General features: G+C 44.6%; 1 protein-coding gene across 3 annotated transcripts in view; it reads right to left on the reverse strand.

Moving 5' to 3' along the window:
• Positions 1-20,010, reverse strand: part of ELL (elongation factor for RNA polymerase II) — an 869,801-nt gene that overhangs the window by 759,678 nt on the left and 90,113 nt on the right. For 2 of the 3 annotated variants that reach the window (XM_069649283.1, XM_069649284.1), the window contains exons 2-3: positions 17,285-17,332; positions 6,181-6,302 (exon numbers count right to left, since the gene is read on the reverse strand). In XM_069649283.1, coding sequence (XP_069505384.1) covers positions 6,181-6,302; positions 17,285-17,332 — 170 coding nt within the window. The remainder of the gene's footprint in view (positions 1-6,180; positions 6,303-17,284; positions 17,333-20,010) is intronic. The other variant, XM_069649285.1, reaches the window with a different exon arrangement.

Here is a 20,010-nt window from a genome sequence, read left to right on the forward strand (position 1 = left end):
CTAGTGATTTCAGAGTGTCATACTCTTCTTTAACAGATTTGAATGCATCCTCAATGGCCTGCCCAAACAGGGCATTGGGTTTATCTGGCATGTTGAGGAGTGTTGCCTGCGTTTCAATTTGAACCCAGACTGGTGAAGCCATGCATGGTGTTTAATGATGGTGCCTTCGGCAATGATCCGGCCTGCATTATCTGCGGCATCCAAGTTGTTTTTTAAACTGCACCTGGATACCGCCTTGCCATCTGCTACTGCTAGGGCCAGTTGAGACTGGAGGGGTTCTGGAGCTGAATCCATTAGGGTTGCAACCTCATCCCCACTCATGGCAGTTGTAGCTTACTCGCTTGCTAACAAAGTGGTGTTATTAGCAATCCTTGTTTGAAAGGCTGCTGAGGTGGCCACATTCCTCTGCAGAGTAAATTTTTTTACTCTCCTTATCGGGGGGCGCTTCCGATGATGCTAGAGGTGTAACTGCCCTCTTACGAGTTGTGGTCACCACAGGAGAGTCCGGTTTGAACTGCCCCTCTGATGTACAGTGGTTCAGTGGGTGCAGGGCGGAACAGTTTTTCAATACGTGGGTGGACTGCCTGCGTTTGTTTAGGGGTTTCCAGAGAAGGTTGCATCCTTTGAATGGACTGAAGAATAGGTATACATTGGGTGGCAGATTTCCTGTCCCCAAAAAATCTTCCACAAAATCTTTATATAGCCGAGTTTCTTGGGTCTGGATTTTAAAGTGCTCAGCTGCCCGCGTGAGCATATCATTATACAGTGGTTGATTGTCCACTGGTGGGTCCAGGTTGACGGGAGAGGCTAAATTGGACACATCCTCTTCATCATAGGTTTAGTCTGCCTCCTGTAATGTGTCTTTGCTGGGGGCTGGGAGGACGAGGGGAGCAGTAGTTGTAGCTGTAATTTTGTAAATTATAGACAGCCTGTGGATTTTTCTGAAAGAAAATCTGCCATGAATGTCATTCTCCTCATAACCCTATCAATGTCCTCAGAGGTCCCGTCACCAATCGTTGGGTGGCACAGACCACACGACAGACTTGGATTGGTTCAACTGGGTTTATTCACCAATAAAAAGAGAGCAAAACAGGGATATTAAAATGACAAACAGAACTTCTCTTCCAGAGTATCCTTTCTCTCGTTCTCACTCTCGTGCAGACACTGTCAAATACTGTTGTTCCTTCTGCATAGGATACGTAGTGCAGTCCTTTTTTTCTCATCTTCCTTCAAGATTAGTTAGGGATCTCTGGCCTATCCCTTGTTGCTATGGATTTCGCTTGGGAATACTTTTGATGTTCATTGTTCTTAACTTTAGCCCTCTTGGATTACGAACTTTCTGGAGTTGATTCTTGGATTTTGTCCCTTCTTTTCTTATGGCGGTCTCTCTTTAACTAGGTTTACATTTTCCCCCTTTCTGCAGTTTTCTGGACACCATAGGTTGTATACGACTGAGCCTTGAAAGATTTACTTAGCTGTGTAGGGCTGCATGGCTTCTGGCCCTCTCCAACGCCCAGCAGGCACGGCTGCTAGCGTATACGGAGTGTTCGGACTGGCGTCTTCAGTCCTGAAAGATGGTTTCTCTCTCTCTCTCTCCATTTCTTTGAGCGAGTACCCGGCCTCTGGTTTCTAGGACGTGGTCACGCAGCCTCAGCTCCACCTCCTGATTGCGGCTGTCAGCCGTTCAGCCCCCAACAGCTGTCTCTGTTCTCATACGCTACGTGCGACGAGCCCCACTCCGGCCGGCAGCGGGATTCGTCAATGGTACAACCGTAACCTCTCCTCCAGGTTGGTGGGGGTTAGGAGTGGGGTTGTTGTGCCGGCCGCATTGACGTTTAGGCTCATTAGACGTCTGCCCTCTGCTCGAGATCCACGTAGTCGAAATGCTCGTTACAGTCTTGGTTTTCCCTGGCACAGAATACAAACTCAGCCAACAGGCTAAACATCAACAAAAACGCACAACAGGCGCAACTTGTTCCATTTTCCTTGCGACAGCCATTACGTTAATATGCCCATTCATGACCTGGCTCATCTTCAGGCACAGCTGCTTCCTGTCATAAATCAAAACAAAAAAAAAAAGAAAATAGCACCAGTACATTAGAAGAAAGTACCCACAGCTCTGGAAGCTTACTCTCTATTGGTCCAAAGAAGTGTGTCAAACATATCCAGAACAAGCCCCCATTACATCATCCATTTACTCTTTCCTTGCTGTGATGCTTGGTGAAACCGGACATACCCGTCTGGGACTGGCTCTGATCTCCTTTCCCTGCCTTATTACAGGTCCATTTAGAGGAACCTGGAATGGACACAGGGTTTTGAGGTGTAGACGGACTCTTGCTCTTCAAGGCTGCCGTTATATAATCTTCTGCCTGGGAAACGCTCCTTTTCCCTGTGAGGAGTACTAGACTTCTCACTGTGCGAGTGATGGCTCCTTGAGGAGTGTTTCTTGGAATTCTTTGCCTTAAGGCGGCCTTCAGGGGCATGTTTCTTCACCAACTGGGCTATTTTTGAGTTCCTGCTGTTTTTGGCCGTATTTGTATTGAACTTCGGCGGTGGAGAGGCCAGAAGCAGCGTCTTCCGGCATTCGGCGGATGGTTTGGACACGCCGTCTGTGTCGTCTCTCAACTTTGAGGGCCTCATGAGGGTGTTGTGTGGTGATCGGGACCTCGAGTGCCCAGAGGACCGGTAACTGGTGGACCTCCCCCTCGATGCCATGTGCGGGCTGTCTATTGGGGTTGGGGGCTAGCACATGGGACTCCATCAGCTCCCCGTAGCCTTCGTTGTCCAAAAAGATGACAATGCTGCCGTAGCTGGAGACACCCTCCATGTCCATGGCAGCCTCGGCCTGCATGGCATGATGGGCCCAGAGCTTGGTCTTTCTGTCCTTGAGTGTTTTCGTTTTGAAGAGCTGACAAGCTCGGCAATGCCCCTTGTCGTGGCCACGTGGAAGACACTACCGAAGATGTTAACCAAAGTCAGTGATCAAAAGGATAGCATGAGTAACTAACTATAAATGTAATCAATGGAGTAAGCCAAAATAGGAACTCTGCGGTTAAGTGTCCGTCTAGGACGGCAGGAAAAAAACTATCCGAGAGACCTCGAAGCATGAAGGACCATGGGTACAGTGGATGTCACACTAGGGATAGTATTTGTATTTATTACATTTTATATAGCGCTTTAATACAAAGCGCTTCACATACAACATGAATGCAATAGAAGCAATGAGTACAATGAGTCATACCATCAAGAAAAATGACTAGAACAACTGCTGAGGTAATTAGGTTAGGGACCTGGGTTGGGGAAGTAAGGGAGGAAGTAGTAAAAAACTGTTAGGAGGGAGGATGAGGTAGGTGGGATTTTAAGGAGGAGCGGAAGGAAGATAAGGAGAAGATAGAGGGGATAGGGAGAGGTAAAGAGTTGGAAAGATAGGAAGCGGGAAGGGGCACAAGCGTAGGGGGTGGATGACTGTCAAAGGTGGCAGCGAGGTCAAGGAGAATAAGAATGGAAGCATGTGTGGAGTAGCGAGTAGTGAGGAGGGAATTGAGAACAGAGATGAGAGCGGTTTCAGTGGAATATTTGGGGTGAAATCCAGATTGAGTAGGGGGGAGGAGAGGTTGGAGATAAATGCTGAGAGTTGGGAGTAGACTAGACGTTACAGGAGCTTGGAGAGGAATGGTAAAAGATGGGAAAGTTGGAGGCCAGAAGGGGGTTACCGGACGGTTTTTACAAGATAGGGATGATCGTAGCTTTTTTGAAGGCTGAATGAAAGGTAGCAGTGGTTAGACGGATGTTGAAGCAAGGTGAGGTAAGGTATAAGGAGAGGGTACATTTTGGGAATCAGGGGTGGGAAGTGGATCGAAGGGGGCAACAGCGGGGTGAGTTTTAGATAGGAGGGAACCGTCAGAGTGAGTGACAGGTGCGAAATTAGGTATGCAGGAGGACGGGGTGGAGAGAGATGGGTAAGGACGAGAATAAGGGGAGTGCAGAATGTTTTGTTGTAAGGTGAGTATCTTGGAGGAGAAGAAGTCAGAAGTCGGAGGGAGAAAGGAGAGGCCGTGGAATGGTCTGAAGTGGGAGGGAAGAGGAGAGTTAAGGTTTGGAAGATGCATCGAGGGAGAGAGGATTGAGAGTGGAGAAGGTTAGAGAAGTAGGATCGTTTAGCTGAGCTAAGGCAGGTATCGTAAAGGGAATGATGAGAAGTAGGAGGCTTGGTAAACTGGTGAGCAGTGTTTAAGCCAACACCCTTCACGGTGTCAGAGAGGCAAGTGAGAAAGCAGGTGAGAGGCAAGCCAGGGTTGGGCGGGTTTGTGGGGAAGAACGAAAAGGGGAGAGAGGGTGTAGCTGATAAGGACTGGAAGAACGGGGAGGAGGATAGAGTGGCTAAGGCTTCATTAGTAGAGAGAAGAAAAGTGAGGGAGAGGAGGAAGGGAGGAAGGAAGTACAGGTGTCATAGAAATGAGAGGGGTTAAAGTTGCAGAGGTCCCTTCGAGAGAGAGAGATGGAGGAAGAAGAAGGAAGGGGAGGAGAGATTTGGGGAGTGAGGGAGAATGAGAGTAAGGCATGGTCGGAGAGATAGTTGGGGAAGGAAGAGACAAAGATAAGATCAAGAGTGGAGCCAGAGGAGTGAAGTAGGGAGGGGGGGGGGTAAGAAGGTAGGAGTCGAAAACAGAGAAAAGAGGGGAGGTTTGGTGGGAGGGGGGGAGATTAAGGCTAAAGTCGCCAAGAACAGTTAAGGGTGAGGGGTTGGGAGAGATGAGGGAGAGGAGGTGGTCATGGTCATCATAGAAGGCGGTGAGGGGCCGGGTGGGCGGTAAATAATTAGAAACAAAATAGCATGGGGGTAGTGAAGGATTTGTACAGGTATTCAAACGAGGGGAAGACAGGGAGAGAAATAGGACAGGGGGTAGAGAGGCATTTATGTTGAGACAAGAAAGCCGCCGCCACAGCCAGTGGGGCAGGAGACATGTGTAAAAGAAGAGGAGGAGGTGAGTGAGTGAAGCAGGTACTGTAGAGTGGAAGGGAGGGATCCAGGTTTTGGTGATACATAAGATTTGAAGATTTAGCCATAGCAGCAGTTTTATTACAAATAGACCTTGCATTGCAAAGGGCGTTGTTAAAGATGCTGAGGGTTCAACGATGGGGGGGGGGGGGGCGGTAGATGAGGTTGGGGCGGTGAGTTAGGGTGTTGGGACAAACGGGGATGAGTGGGCGAGGGGAGGTTTAGTGTGGAGATGGTCACGAGGAGGCAGAGGACTATGGGAAAGGACAAGGAGGTAAAATGGGGGGAAGGGATGGGAGGGGGAGGATAAGAAGGTGTAGGGGAGTGATATGAGGGATCCTGCATGCCTGAGGGAGCAATAGGAGGTGGAGGCATAGATTAAGAGAGAGTAGAAATGAGGTTGCGCTCGAGGGTGGTGGTAAAGGTGCTGCGTGAGGACAAAGCGTTCCGAGATGGGAGTTTAGGGGTAGTACTGGCGCAGTAGACACTGAGAACCACAGTTGATGCTGGCTTAGTGCAGTAAGTGGGTACAGTGCACCAGGATGTAAGTTTAGGTGTGGTACTGGGGCAGTGGACACTGAAAATAATGGAGAAAACGGTGGTGGAGGAGAAGGAGAGGGCAGTGGCCAGGAGTATGTGGAGAAAACAGGTGCAGTTAGGTGGTAGGGGGCACAGTGCCACAGTAGATGGTCCAGAGACGGAAAGTAACAGCTTGGTGCATTACGGGTCAACACGTGGAGGTGACCAATGCAGTCTGCAAAGATTGGTTGGAATGCGGTACGTCGTCAGGTGATTACAGTAGGGAAGACCATTAAGGTCATAGGTGGAAGAGATGACATTCAGCTGCTGGGGGCAGAGCGGTAGAGGTAGAAACAGGAAGGACCAGAGCAGCTCCACAAGGGGGTAGGGGTAGATTCAGAGCAAAGTGCCGAGGGAGAAGAGAACAGTTTGGGCAAGTGGCAGGCCCCAATGTAGCTGGATGCAGGGAGAATATATAGTATAGTATTACTGGCACGCCCTGTTGACGTCCCTTTTCAAGTTTCGAAAACAACTAATACTCTGCAGCTTCCACTAGATGTCGGCCTATGCATAGCAACGTGTTCTAAGCAGAATCCACAAGCCTCAGAAATATATAACACGTAATTAACATCTTAGTGGCCTTTCCACTAACCAATACTCACTTAGATATGTATTGCTGAATACAGTCAAAACTCCCTTGTGGTCCCTCTCGTCCAACATTCGAGAGATAGAATTTGAACGTTAGTAATTCTGTTGGACTTTCGGGCCGGGGTATTGTGATTTGCTGTTAGGAAAAATGTAAAGCGTGTTAGTCAATTTGTAAACATTTAAAATGCAAATAATTGTCAATTAGAAAGGAACGTATCCGAAACCACTACACTATAGTTGCGCCAAAGGTGTACAAGCTCTTTGCTGGGGAAAAAAAAGTAACCAGTGGTTTTGAAAAGCCCCCACTTTGGAAAGTCGCATCACGTTCCCACTCTGTGCCTAGAGACGCTGCACCTAAGCCACATCCCACTGATTAAGCCCAACAAGACAGTAACATTTTCTGGGTTTACTGGTCTGTAATAGGATTACTCGTGCCACAGGGTTCTAAAACGTGACTGTAGGCATTGCCAAGTGGCACCATGCCATACATCGGGTTATTTGACTAGGTTTATTTTTAGAGAAGGGGGCCACCCATACGTTTGGCAATAAGCCTGCAATTATAATGTACTATTACATTAATTAATGCGCTCGTGTACGCCTATTTCCTACAATATTTATTTTTTACATTCTATTATACCTTTACACAGTCTATACAAATTCAACAACTACAATGCATATTTGAGCTAGTGTTCCAATTTCACTAAAAACTTGAGAACTCTGCTGCAGCAGCAAAGGGCAATCGTCAAACACAGAAGTAAGTATAGAGACATAAGACGTGGCGGCAAGTTAAGGATTCATTTTTGATACAGGTGGCAGTAATAACCTTAATAGTCATTACTTTAAAACCCATTTCAAAAACCTATTTTCGGATTCAAAGTTGGTAAGACACATTATGGTGCAACAACTATCAATGATTGGCAATCATTCCACTTCAGGTAGGACAACTCCACGATGTCCTGTGTAATTACAGTTAAATTTCACTTCCATATTATCTACCAGATGATGCTGCAATTCATTTTAGTATGTCAGACTAAAATGAACAATATTTTTAACACCTAACAACTTGGAACACAGTGAGGATTCTGAGCGCTACACAAAATATATACAAGACTACTTCCAACAGCACTACCAACTTGTACACTTCCATCTAGCCAAGCCAATGCCAGTAAGCATTGTAAGCGTGTGGAAGGAGGCGGCAGACACACAGGTGGTATTCTTTTGGCAAACATTTATTGGCTTCCCTCACACTTGAAAATGAACTAAAGAGGTTTTGTTGGTGCAGAGGAATGGCTCCCTTCTTCTGGATAGCGGACTACGGTTCCCGTGGTCTGGAGGGACCATTTCCTGATGGAATGACTCCCTTTCCCAGGACACAATCCCCTTCAAAAGGCACAACACAAAGTTCCAGATTGAAAGTCTCAGTTCACTGATAAAACAATGCTAAAATTCCAAAACATCAACATTCCTTATTGCCCGTTCTTCACCATGGATGTCCTGAAGAACGCTTCCCTTATTCAGGTGCCATATTTCGATTACCAGGAATGTCTCTCTTTCTTCTGGTCTTCTGAATTACAATTCACAATGTCAGGGGAAATGCCTCCCTTCCCCTGGCTTTATTCAAGCTTCTTTCTTGACTTTGTTTCCTTAAATGCCAGGGGAAATATCTCTCTTCCCCTCTCCTTTCTCACTTTTCTTGGCAGTTCAACAAACCCGGGTCAATGTCTCACTTCCACTGGCCTTTCTCACACACTCTTTGCTTCAAACCTCTCCAGTGGCTCGAGTGAGCAGACCAGGCACACTCCCCTGCCAAATACTGCCATGAAGATGATGCACAACTGAGGAACTCCTCCTAATTCACATGACGACATATTTACATGCCACGTACATTGGCAAGTTCGACAAGCGCCTGGCTAGTTTAGAACTTTGGAGGATGTACCTAGAAGGGAGGAGGAGCCACCGTTAGACTGGAAACTGAGTATATGCAAAGAGGGGGGTGAAGAGCCTTCTGCGTCAGCCGTCCTGTCTGAAATATAATAACAAAGCTAGTAAAGACAAAGGATTGTACCCACCGAGGGAACTTAAAGCAGCAACGGGATATAGCAACCCGTCATGTGAGACACCTACGCAAAGTAGTGACAAAAGCCCAGAGAATTACAGGGAACGCAATATTACCTTCCAAAGTCCCGAGGGACAAGGAGAGACGCGAAAAGGAAAAAGGTGATCAAGCACAAGCAAGTACATCTCTAGGTAAAGGAAGAGAGGTAAAGAGATGGAAATGAGATGAGGATAGAACTGAAGAGATGGCACTCTCACAGAACGAATGGGAGGTCAGATTTTATGACACAAGACAAAAGGGGAGAATGAGACGAACAAGAGAAAGGATAAGGAGAAAAGACGATTGAGAGATGAAGGGGCAAGAAAAAAAAAGGATAGGCAGAAACAAGAGCAGTTATTTCATGATGAACAGGTTAGAAAACAGGAAAAGGCGGAAGAACAAAGAAAACGCGATAAGCAGAGAACAGCTGATCAGGAAAGAATAGAGCACAGGAGAATAGAAGAACAAAAGATACAAGAGAAGAGAATAAAAAGACATGAGGAAATACGATGGGCAAATGAAGAGATGCTAGGAAAAAAAAGAGGAAGACAAGGTTAGAGAGGAAGCAAAGAGAATTTGATGACAACATAGAACGCACACGAAGACAGAACGCATGATCTAGAGTAGCTGGACAGGGAGGTTAAAAAACATGATCCAGTGCTAGAATGGAAAGATATAGAAGAATTATTCCCCCCACCCCCCCCCCCCCCAAGTAAGATTCAGTACCAAGCACTACGTCTAGAGTAAATCTAGAAGATGGCTTCGACACCAGAAGTATCGAAGAGACAATCAATAGAATATGAGATGGGACTAGAAAAGGTACCTCATGGAAAGGGAAAGGATGAGTGCCTTGTAAGTGCTCAGTTGTATGATACTGAGGACGCTTCACACAGCAGTAGACAGACAGCGGTCTTTAGATAGGCTGACTAAATAGAAATGAGGAAGATAAGAGAAGCTGCACAAGTTGGGCACAGGCATCAGACAAAGAAAGGGAAGCCTGTGAAAGAGAAGAAAGAAGACAGAGCGAGGTCGCAAGAGACGTCTCTCTAGGGATAAGGGAATAAGATGGTCAGATTCAACCATCTCTGCATCTAAAGTACCAGAGTCAGTGACGGTGTCAGATCGGCATGAAGGACTGCCACACGGTCAGAGGGGGCGTCTCCCCCGCCATATTTAAGCAGGTTAAGGACAATGCCAGGCAGACAGTGATGTGGTAATATTACCCCTGCGGTAGACAGACAAATTATGAGAGAAGAAAAGGAGTTTAGTGCGTCAGTTTCCCTTATTAGAGAAGGGAGGGACACGGCCACGGTATATACCATGGCTACAAATGGATAGAGAGAATCTAAAAAACAAGCTCCCAATGTTGACATCCGGAGCTGGGAAATGGATACATGAGTTAGTAAAAATGACGGGAGGTAATATGCTGGATATAGGGGATATCAAGGGTCTTTTGATCACTATACTTGGTGATAGAGCTGATGTTTGGACACATGCAGGTTACTCTGGTGTGACTACAGTCAATACTGCGCATGACAGAGCGCCGTTTAACAATTGCAGAACAGCGGTATGGAAAGCGATTCAAGTGCTATACCCAGGCACTTCTGACATAGGAGCTATAATGACGCATAAGATGAAAGAGGGAGATCTGTTGCTTTTCCATTCAGACGTTTCAAGACGCATGCGTACTGGAAACTAGTGAATCTTGGGGGAAATGTATACCTGTGTTTTATCATACATTATGTCAAGGGATGCCAGAACAGGTTCAAAAGCAGCTCAAGAAGTTGGTAGGAATCGAAGCTGGTCAGAAATACAACTGACCATTGCACATTATTGCAGGCTGCTGCAAGAGAAAAATCGCAAGAAGAATGATGCAAGGAAAGGCGAAGAGGCCAAATTAGTGCAGAAAAAAAAATGTCAAAATACGCCATTGAAGGGGCAATGTTAACTAGCACAGATGGATCCAATACACAGCAGGTCAATAACCAAAGGCAGTTCGATCAAAGCAATAATGGGTTCAGCCCAAGAGGAAGAGGCACCTGAGGAAGGGGATGGCAAAATAATCAGAGAGGCTTTCAGAATATGCAAGGTGGAAATCAAAATATGCAAAATGGGCAAATGATCAGACCGCCACCAACATGTTGGACGTGTGGGATGACAAGGCATCTAGCCCGTATTTGCAGGAGTCAAGGAATGGTGCAAAATGATCAATTTACAAGAGGGGGATGATGAATCCACCTGTGTTTCCACAGCATGGTGAGATGGATTTGCGCAGAATCAAACTGTACAGCAGCAAGCGCAGAGAGTGCAGCAAAGCTTACAGCCAGAGCAGACTGTGGCCAATTTCCAGCAAGGTCAGTCTGAACAGTCCCCGATGCAACTTCTACAGTCTACAGGCACAGGACAGGTACTGAACTCTAGATTAGGAAATGCCACTGGTGATAAGGAAATCCAGTCACAAACGGTGGGACGAGATTGTATATGGACTAGGACAGCTCACTGGGAGACCTGATGTGTTCCATCTAATCAGTGACACCAAACCCTCACAAGGAACCAAGGGTAGACGTCACTATAGGGGATAAAGAATATTTGTTCCTAGTGGACATGGGTGCAACACGCTTGTGTATACGTGAAGGCAAGTTTTCTTTATCTGGCGACGCCATGAATACCAAAAGGTTTTACAGGAGCTACAACCGGTGTTCCCTTCACAAAAGAACTACCCGTTTCTATAGGAGAATGTAACATGAAAGTGCCACTATTATATTCGAGACAGACGCCTGTCAATATATTGGGATGAGATTTGATAAAGTTAAATATGACAATCTCGTTCACTGAGGAAGGCATGGTGTGCTCAACTCCAGGAATGCACTATTTAAATGTTTGTGAAATGATCAGAGCATACGCAGGATGAATGGCTATGAGAGTTATTCCATTAGAACATGAGATATTTGCATATGAAGTGCGCATATTAATGGCATGGCTATCAGGCTTTGCAGACAGAACACTGAAAACCCCAGATGAGTTTCTGTTCAGTCCAGGAATACCTATGCATGAGGAAAAGGGACAAGTGTTTCCCTTAACAATACAAGCAGCCATAGTGAGGAGAGATGGCTTTGCTTCATGGGTGTGATGAAGGCAGACAACCGTGCGCAACAATCGCTATTGGGGAAGGTTACAGATTGACTGACGTCACTGATGACGATCTGTTTGAAGAACAACTAGGTGAGAATTAGGTGACAATTGAGGTAAACCTCATGTATTGAGCGAAAATGGAATAAAAAAAATATAAAAAAATAAAAAATAAAAAGGAGGTGTCCCAAAGAATGATGCTGGCACACAAACGTCCAGAATATTTTGACGACATGGCAAAGGTGCCTGCCTCAGTATGGACTAGAGGCCCTTATGACGTAGGCTTACTGAAAGGAGTCTGAGAAGTGAAGATTAAATTGAAACCAGGAGCAATTTTACCAAAAGCACGACAGTATACCATGTCTAGGGAGGCAGATGAAGGGATTTTTAAGACAATTGCTGCCATGATGGATATGGGCGCCTTAGTGATGTCAGAGTCACCATGTAATATGTCAGTGTACCCGTGAAAAAAAGTAAGGGGATGGGGGGTCTTGGAGGCTAATACAAGATCTTTGCCCAATAAAACAAGAAAGTAGAGGCAGAGTTCCCTCTAGTCCCTAACCCATCTACAATTCTGTGTAACATACCTGTTGAGGCACGTAATTTTACAGTGATCGATTTGAAAAATGCATTTTTCTCAATCCCATTGCACAAAGATTTGCAGGATTTTACATCTTTTACGTTCAGACAAGTTTGTCTAAAAAGCACAAAGCTGCATCTAGGGTATTGCGAGTCCTCTTCAATTGTCAATAGAGTTCTTCAGATGGACTTGAGCAACATTGCATTAGAGAGTGTTTTGCAATTCGTGGATGACATTCTAATTTGCAGCATAACAGAGGAAGAGTGCAGACACGATTCCATTGAGGTATTGACTATACTTGCTGAGAAAGGATATGAAGTTCACACAGAGAAGTTACAGTATTGTCAACAAAAGGTGTTGTACATAGGCCAACTGATTTCACATGAAGGAAAGAAGGTTACCCCTGAAAGAGCTGAAGCCATTTTGAAAACCGCTAAGCCACACACGATAAAACAAATGCAGAGTTTTCAGGGATTATGCAATGTTGTCAGAGCATGTGTCTTTAACTACAGCTCTTATACCAGGCCCTTATTACATGACTTAAAGAAAGCGCAGGCAACGAAAGAAAAAATCGTGTGGACTAAGGTCATGGAGGAAGGGTTTGATGAAATAAAAAAAAGGCCATTTGCACGGCACCAGTTTTAAGTATTCCCAATTGATCAAACGAATTCTACCTGTTTTCACACATGGATAGTACGGTTAGGACAGCAGTCCTTACGCAGAAAACCATGTTGGGGTACAAGCCCCAGGCATACTACAGTTGGATTTTAGAACCAGTGATGAGAGGTCATTTCCTGTGCGAAGTTTGGCTGTCGCCGCGTTCGCCATAGAGAAAGCTACAACTATTGTAATAGGGTGCCCAATGAAGTTATTCGTTGAGCATGCATTATTTGCTATTTTAGAGAAACCGTTAGGTACATTGATATCACAAAGAGCTTCTGCTTATGAAGTGGTCATATCAAATCCAGCGATTAAAATAGTTTGATGCAAAATAGTGAACCCAGCTATGTTTATAGCAGAGCCAGTTACTGAAGGAGAGCCAATACATGATTGCGAATTATGAAGAATTCTATAATGAGATCCCCAGAATAAAAGAAAATGCATTGGCAGAAGGAGAAATCGTCTTCATTGACAGTTTTTCTAGGATTTATCTAAATGATGGACAGAGATATACAGGTGTCGCTGTGGTAAATAACACGGCAAATGGGGAATTTCGACTATTTATTAGTGCACATTTGCCCTCTCATTATTCAGCACAAGCTGCAGAATTATTGGCGTCAATACTCGTGCTCGAGAATCATGCATACCAGGAAGCAACTGTGTATAGTGACTCTGCCTATGTGACGTTGACAATGCATGCAGGCTTAGCGCGCTGGAAAAGGGGGGGGCTACCTCCGAGTAGACGGCATGCCAGTACAGCACGCAGCCTTATTGGACAGGCTCATTAAGGCACTACAACTCCCAGTGGGCATAGCAGTCGGGAAATGAACAGCCTACACGAAAGGGACAGATTTTATCTTGTGTGGAAATCAAGCAGCAGAGGCTGAAGCCAAGCGCATGGCAAATGAAGATGAAATAATGATGGATGTAGGAATGCCTGATGTGCATGAGAAAATGATTGTTGTGAGGAGTGATCACGAAGGCTACAGTAATATGTCGAATACTCAGTTAATGGAGCTCCAAGGGGAGACACTGCAGGAAGTAAAGAACTTTGGAAGCAAAGAGGGTGTTCTTTAAACCCCTCTGAGGCTCTATAGCGACAAGACAGCACTGGTAAACCAGTAATGCCTGTAGCCCTACTGAAAAATCGCACTGGAACAGTTACACTATCCAGCGCGTATATAACAAGAGAGAATCTAGCAGCAACCATTGCCGAAGACTGGTTTGTACCAAACCTAGCAGAACATGTTACATTTTTTATGATAAATTGCATAGTCTGTCCAAAGTTTACGGCTGGGCATACACGACGTGTGATCAGAGGAGTCATCCCAAGGCCTAATGGTCCTTTTCAGCACTTGCACATTGACTATATCGATATGATTCAAGTATGGAACGGGTACAGGTATCTAATTGTTGTGGTGTATCCATTCTCTAGATGGATAGAGGCAGGTCCATGTACACACCCAGACTCTTGCCTGTGCGGCCAAATTCTTGGTGAGGAAAGTGTTTCACAGATGGGGAGTTTGTGAAGTGATGAGTCAGATAACAGTCCTCATTTTGTTAACGCAGTATTTGAACAGATCCGCTTGCTGCTTGGTATAAAGCCAAGTTTTCGTCGGTGTGTCATCCGCAAGGGAATGGCATATGCGAGAAGCTCAACGGCTTGTTAAAGGAAAGCACAAGTTTAGGTCGGCGTGTCATCCGCAAGGGAATGGCATATGCGAGAAGCTCAACGGCTTGTTAAAGGAAAGCACAAGTTTAGGTCGGCGTGTCATCCGCAAGGGAAAGGCATACACGAGAAGCTCAACGGCTTGTTAAAGGAAAGGATAGCCAAGTTGAAGCTTCCTCTGAAGAAAGGATGGTTGCATGGACTTCCACTGGCATTGTATGCACTCAGAAACCAGCCTGGTTCAGACCACCAATACGGACTCCTTTAATGACCAACTACAGCTAGAAGTGATGCTCAGCCAACAGAAGTTCTAGGATTGGAAATGCAAAACTACATGACTTCCAGTTTTTCTGGAATTTCAGGACAGCTGCAGCGACGAGGAGGATATACGGCAGTACAGAACACAGAAAGAGATACTACAACAGACAAGGTTCCAGAGTTCCGTGTACCTCAACTATATCCTGGGGATACCATCCTAGTTTGGAATCACGCAAGAGGTGGGACGAGCCAAGGTTCCACAGCCCTTTTATTGTGGAAGACATAACGCCATCTGCAGTTCAGTTACAAGGAAGAAGAGCTTGGATCTTCCGTGGTGACATCAAGCCATACATCAGAGAGACCACTATGTCTACACCCCAACCCAGAGAAACTACAGACAACGGGGAAGAACCACAGCACGTGCATATGAGATCTATGAGGAAGAAGGATGCATGACCAGTCAAGTGAAAAAGCAAGGAACTTTTGTGATAAGGTTGTGGCCCAGTTATAAGACATTTCCTTTGAGCAAAATAAAGGAAAAAAGGACACAAATACAAACACTCTGTGCATCCGAGTTGCAGGGTAAAGGAAGAGAATTGCATTTATTGAGCCACAAATAGTTTGTTGACTTTGGACTGAGGCACTTGCTGGTACCAAAGGAGGACTCTGTTTCCGAATCGACACTCTACCCCGTCGGGTCAAGAACTTGCGACGCAATGCTGGTTTAGTGCACGGCTTCAAAGTTGGAACCTTCGCCTTCCCTTTGTCGTCCTCGGGGCATGGCTCTTGAGCGTTTCTTTTGAGGGGTTCGAAAATACGCATCATCTCCGACCGAAATGCGTACCACTTTACTGGGAATCTGATTTCGTCGGGCATCCGATTACCTTGATAGAGGAATTAGATGATGGAGACCTATGACGTATCTTCTTCGCCTTCTTTGAGGAAGACGAAGATTGCCGCGATCGACTCCTCGATCAGGACCCCTTTGATTTTTTTACGCCGGGAGGAGTCTCTAGACTCAGACATGTTCTCCCGTTTCGAAGAAAACTTCGAAGCTAACCTCCCCACCGCCAGTTTACCTCTACGGTCCCCGAGAGCTTTCTGTGTCATGGCCCGTCAGGGCCCGCAGTTGTCGGTATGGTGCCCGGTGCCCAGACACCACAGGCAGACTCAGTGAGGATCCACAATTGACATCTTCGATGCCAGACTTTGGGGTCGAAGGACTCAAAGAATACATTTTTCTTGTGAAACACAAAAGCACGCCGTTAAAGACACGAAGCGTATGCTCGGAAAAACTGAACTGAAGCCAACGGGTGCTGCATGTGCCATTTATGCTGACGACGCTCGACCGAGGCTCTCGAGGGGCATTGACGCAACAACAGCATACAGCCCCCTCTGTCGAGAAAATGTTTTTCCGAAGCAGCAAAGCTGGAGAGATATAATCTCATAAAATGAGGAATACGTGGGAGGACACAATCCATTCGAAATTAGCATATCAATGTGCCCTCTGAAAATGGTTTGGGGCAATCCATCCACCAGTGTGTACCCTCTACTTGAGCCCTTCTCCTAAAGACCTACTCACCCCACCACTGGAGCGAGAAAGGCCGAAAGCACAAATCCAGTGTTTTGCTCGTCATCGGAGAAGGAAGAATGAGTAAAGAATCTCTTGGGCCATTTCGCAGCCCCACAAGTGAACAACTTTTACTTTTGTTAAGACTAGTGATGCAGATGCCAAAACCCTGGGTGTTTTTTGTCAAAGAGCAGCATGTATCCTTTGAAGATACATCAGAAAGGGTGGAGTTCAATCCTGCTCCTTTGCATGGCTCAAAAAAAAGACTAGGTAGATAACCCGACTGGTCATTAACCAGACTGGTCATACGCAGCCAATCTAAGGACAGAAACCATGGGCCATGCGACTGCTTATATTGGCTGAAAAACAATTGGCAACAACCCATCTTTGACTCACAAGAATACATAATATGCCTCATCAGAAAACTGAAGTTGCACTGGTGCTAGGGGACACCGTCTGAATGGAATTAATGACCATTGACAATATCGTCCTTTCAACACAACTATACCAGTAGTATAACTAGCCCAGGAATCACAGAGCAGTCCAGCCACAAGTTCACAAGAAACAGCCATCAGTGATACACATGTTAGATTAACTTTTGAGAAATCATTTGGGAAAATGCTTTTTATACATCTACCTATAGAACAATGCCCTTTTTTCAGAAATCATTTGAAATCGGGGTGCCTTAACCTCCAATCACTAGGTTCCAGCTTACGGGCAGAATGAAATGAAATTGCAAGCATTGCAGAAAAGGTCTTAAAAACCAGATCACCCACAAAATGACAGCGCGTTTAAGTGGCAGATTGCTAACATTACCAGACAACCTTCATATTGTTTTATAATGTTGTAATAACTCAATGAGTGGAATGTATGCTATGTTTCAGATTACTTAAAACCAAATTGGCTGCAAAACGTAATACCTAATGTTAACTCTCATACGAGGAGACACCGGACAGTTTAACGCTCCACGAATATGAAATATGATGCATGACATGCATCACCTTAAATAGCGAACACCAAACATTTCAGTTTCAAGAAGTGAGCTGGCCATTAATATTAGAATAGCAAAAAGCCTGGCACATGAACAGCATTCAGGTATAATTTGAAAAGCACATTTCATAAGACAAAATATTTCTATTCTTGATTAAAATGCTTACCCCTTGAGTTCCATGGAAGCGGATCAAGGGCTTTGGAACAGTGCCAGCCTATAAAATGCAAAAGAAAATGGTATATAAGTGTGCAAAATTGTACAGATTTATGTCATTGCAAAGTGTAATTTTAAAATAATCCATAGGAGTGCTAGAAGTAGATAATTGTTTTTTATGCAATATAAACCGCAGAGGTGGGCATTATTTGTATTGGAGGAACTGATGTCAATTTAAACAAGAAATGACTTACAATAACATTTACAGATGGCGGAAGCATTCCCACAAAGGGTGCATGTGCATTAGCATTGAGATGTAGTGAGCCAGGTTATGATGTTGTAAAAATATAAGGACATAGACAAGGGACAAGCCAACAAGCCAAATGTACCGATGACTTACAAAGGGTAACCTTAACCTAAGGGGGCAAGAGCTTCAAACTAAGGCAAAGTACTGATTAAATATACAAAATTAAATTATTTGAATACAGTGTTTCGGTTACATTATAGAAACCTTACACAGATACAGTATTAAACATACACAGATCTTAACACATAGCATAGTTAATACATTCTATAAAAACAAAAATGCAATTCATCATACTAAACATTTAAAAAGAAAATATGTACATAGCAGCTGCAGTCCATCAAACTAATATTAAATCACAACAAGCATTCCTTATTCCGCAATATATAAAAGATCCTTAGCTAAAAATGCAAGATCTCCCATACAGACCCAAACCTTTGCTAATAAAATCAATAAGGGCTGCAGAACAAGAAAGGTTGACAGTAGTAATTAAATTAGTCCATAAACTTTCCAGAATGACTGTTGAAGGAGAGTTAATAAATAGACTAAAGTAAACAAGCCTTTTAGAGAATTAAGAAGGCATTGTAGTACTAAATGGTACAGGAACTATGTGCTCGTCTTACATAGTCGGCAGGTAAAATACAGGAGCACAATACGAGAGCCCAACACCTCCAAGGTTGGATTGTAGTTCATTCTAAATGGGATGGGGCTTTATATGGTTGGGAACAAGTCAGTAGATTAGTCAATGCCATGCAAGAGACAACCTGTGAATCATTTCAGATCTTTAAGATGATTAAATGCTTCATCATGATCCAGAGCAATCAGTCTGGACTTTATGGCAAGACCAAGTCAACTTGCCATGCTATTTCATTTAAGAAAAATTCAGACGCCTTACTATACGTAGACAATGGATACATTTTGTTTAACCTGCATTGAGTCCCTCAGACAAGTTAAGCTATCCATTACATCTTTCCTCCAAGCAGAGTTTGAACCATTTAAAATAAAACCACCATGACATAAGACCTAATTCAAGTCGAATGGCTTCTATAGGGATATTTGGAGGGAGGTTCAAAACACTCAATAGCCCTTCTTTCACCTTAAGCCATTGTTTGATAGTCTGAGGTAAAAGTGTACATCCATACAAAATGGCCAAGGTTACTTTTGCTTTAAAATAAAAGGGATTACTGGGAGCGAAGAATAAAAAAACCTTTGGATAGCACTCATCTACTGGCTAAACGCTTCCACTTTAACAGCAGGTCTCGTCTTTACTAAAATCATGTACTTTTTGTATATAAATAAATAGCCCAGGTGGATGATAAAAGGAACATGATGAGGCAGGTTGTTCCCATTAACAGACCATGTTAAACTCCTAAACTTAGAGGGAAAGTTAAAGCCAGAAAATTGGATTCAGGATTAGATTGTTTTCAGTTAGTAAAATTATTAAGCGTCACTGGAGTCAGTGGTGGGGTTAGGTAGGGAGGATGGGGAAGAAGGCAGAAGGAGCTCCCTCTTTAGCAAGCACGTTAAGTACAAGCTAAGATTTAAAGAAACACATTTGGGCAGACTGATTGTTATGGTCAATAGGTTCCAGTGGAGCAGGGCGAGTAGGGAAAAAGCTGAAGCGAGAGGCGGCAGAGGGACGGTGAGGAGGATCAGAGGGGACAAGACGATGAGTAAACCGATACAGACAGGTACAGAGTAGCGAGACCATTGATACTTTGTATATACATGGGGGGGGGATCTAGCTAGGATGTACAGAGTGCGGGTAGCAAAGTTGAGTATTTTGTCGGGAGGGAGGAGTAGAGAGAAAGGCTATGGAGTATGATTGAGCAGTGGACCAGTTTGCTAAGCACAATAGTGAAGATTACGGTTTTTGTACAGTAGACACATTTATCTGATTTTGAGGTTAATTTGAGCAGCAGAGGAAGTGGTATTGATGAAATGTTGTAGTCATAGGTCTTTATCAAAGAGGGCACCAAGATAACAAGCCTTAGGTGAGGTAGCAATGGCAATGGAAGCTGGGAGAAGAGGATTTTTGAAGAGTTCATCATGAGGCAGCAGAGAGCCAAATGACCAATTGCAGTGAGAGTTTGTAATCTGTTCAGAGATGGCTGAAGGAGAGAATTATTATGGTATTTATTGAGCGCGGTCCGAGATTCAAGAAGCAACTGAGCGCTTTATGATATGATAGGATATATGCTTTACAGAGGTATACACCAATACAGATGCACGGCAGAGTGCTTTTCTCCTTTCAGAGAGAAAGGAGAACAATATTTGATGGGCATCAACAAAAAAGTGCTAGTAAAAGCATAAGGATGGGAGGGGTAGTCATATGGCAGAGGTATTGAGGATGAAGGGCAGAGGTCCAAGGACTGTTCCTTGGGGACAAAGACAGGTAGAGGGGTCAGAGGTTTGTTGCGTGCCAACAGATTTTA

This window comes from Ambystoma mexicanum, chromosome 1p, assembly GCF_040938575.1.
Source record: "Ambystoma mexicanum isolate Mex_15411 chromosome 1p, UKY_AmexF1_1, whole genome shotgun sequence".
NCBI classification, from domain to species: Eukaryota; Metazoa; Chordata; class Amphibia; order Caudata; family Ambystomatidae; genus Ambystoma; species Ambystoma mexicanum.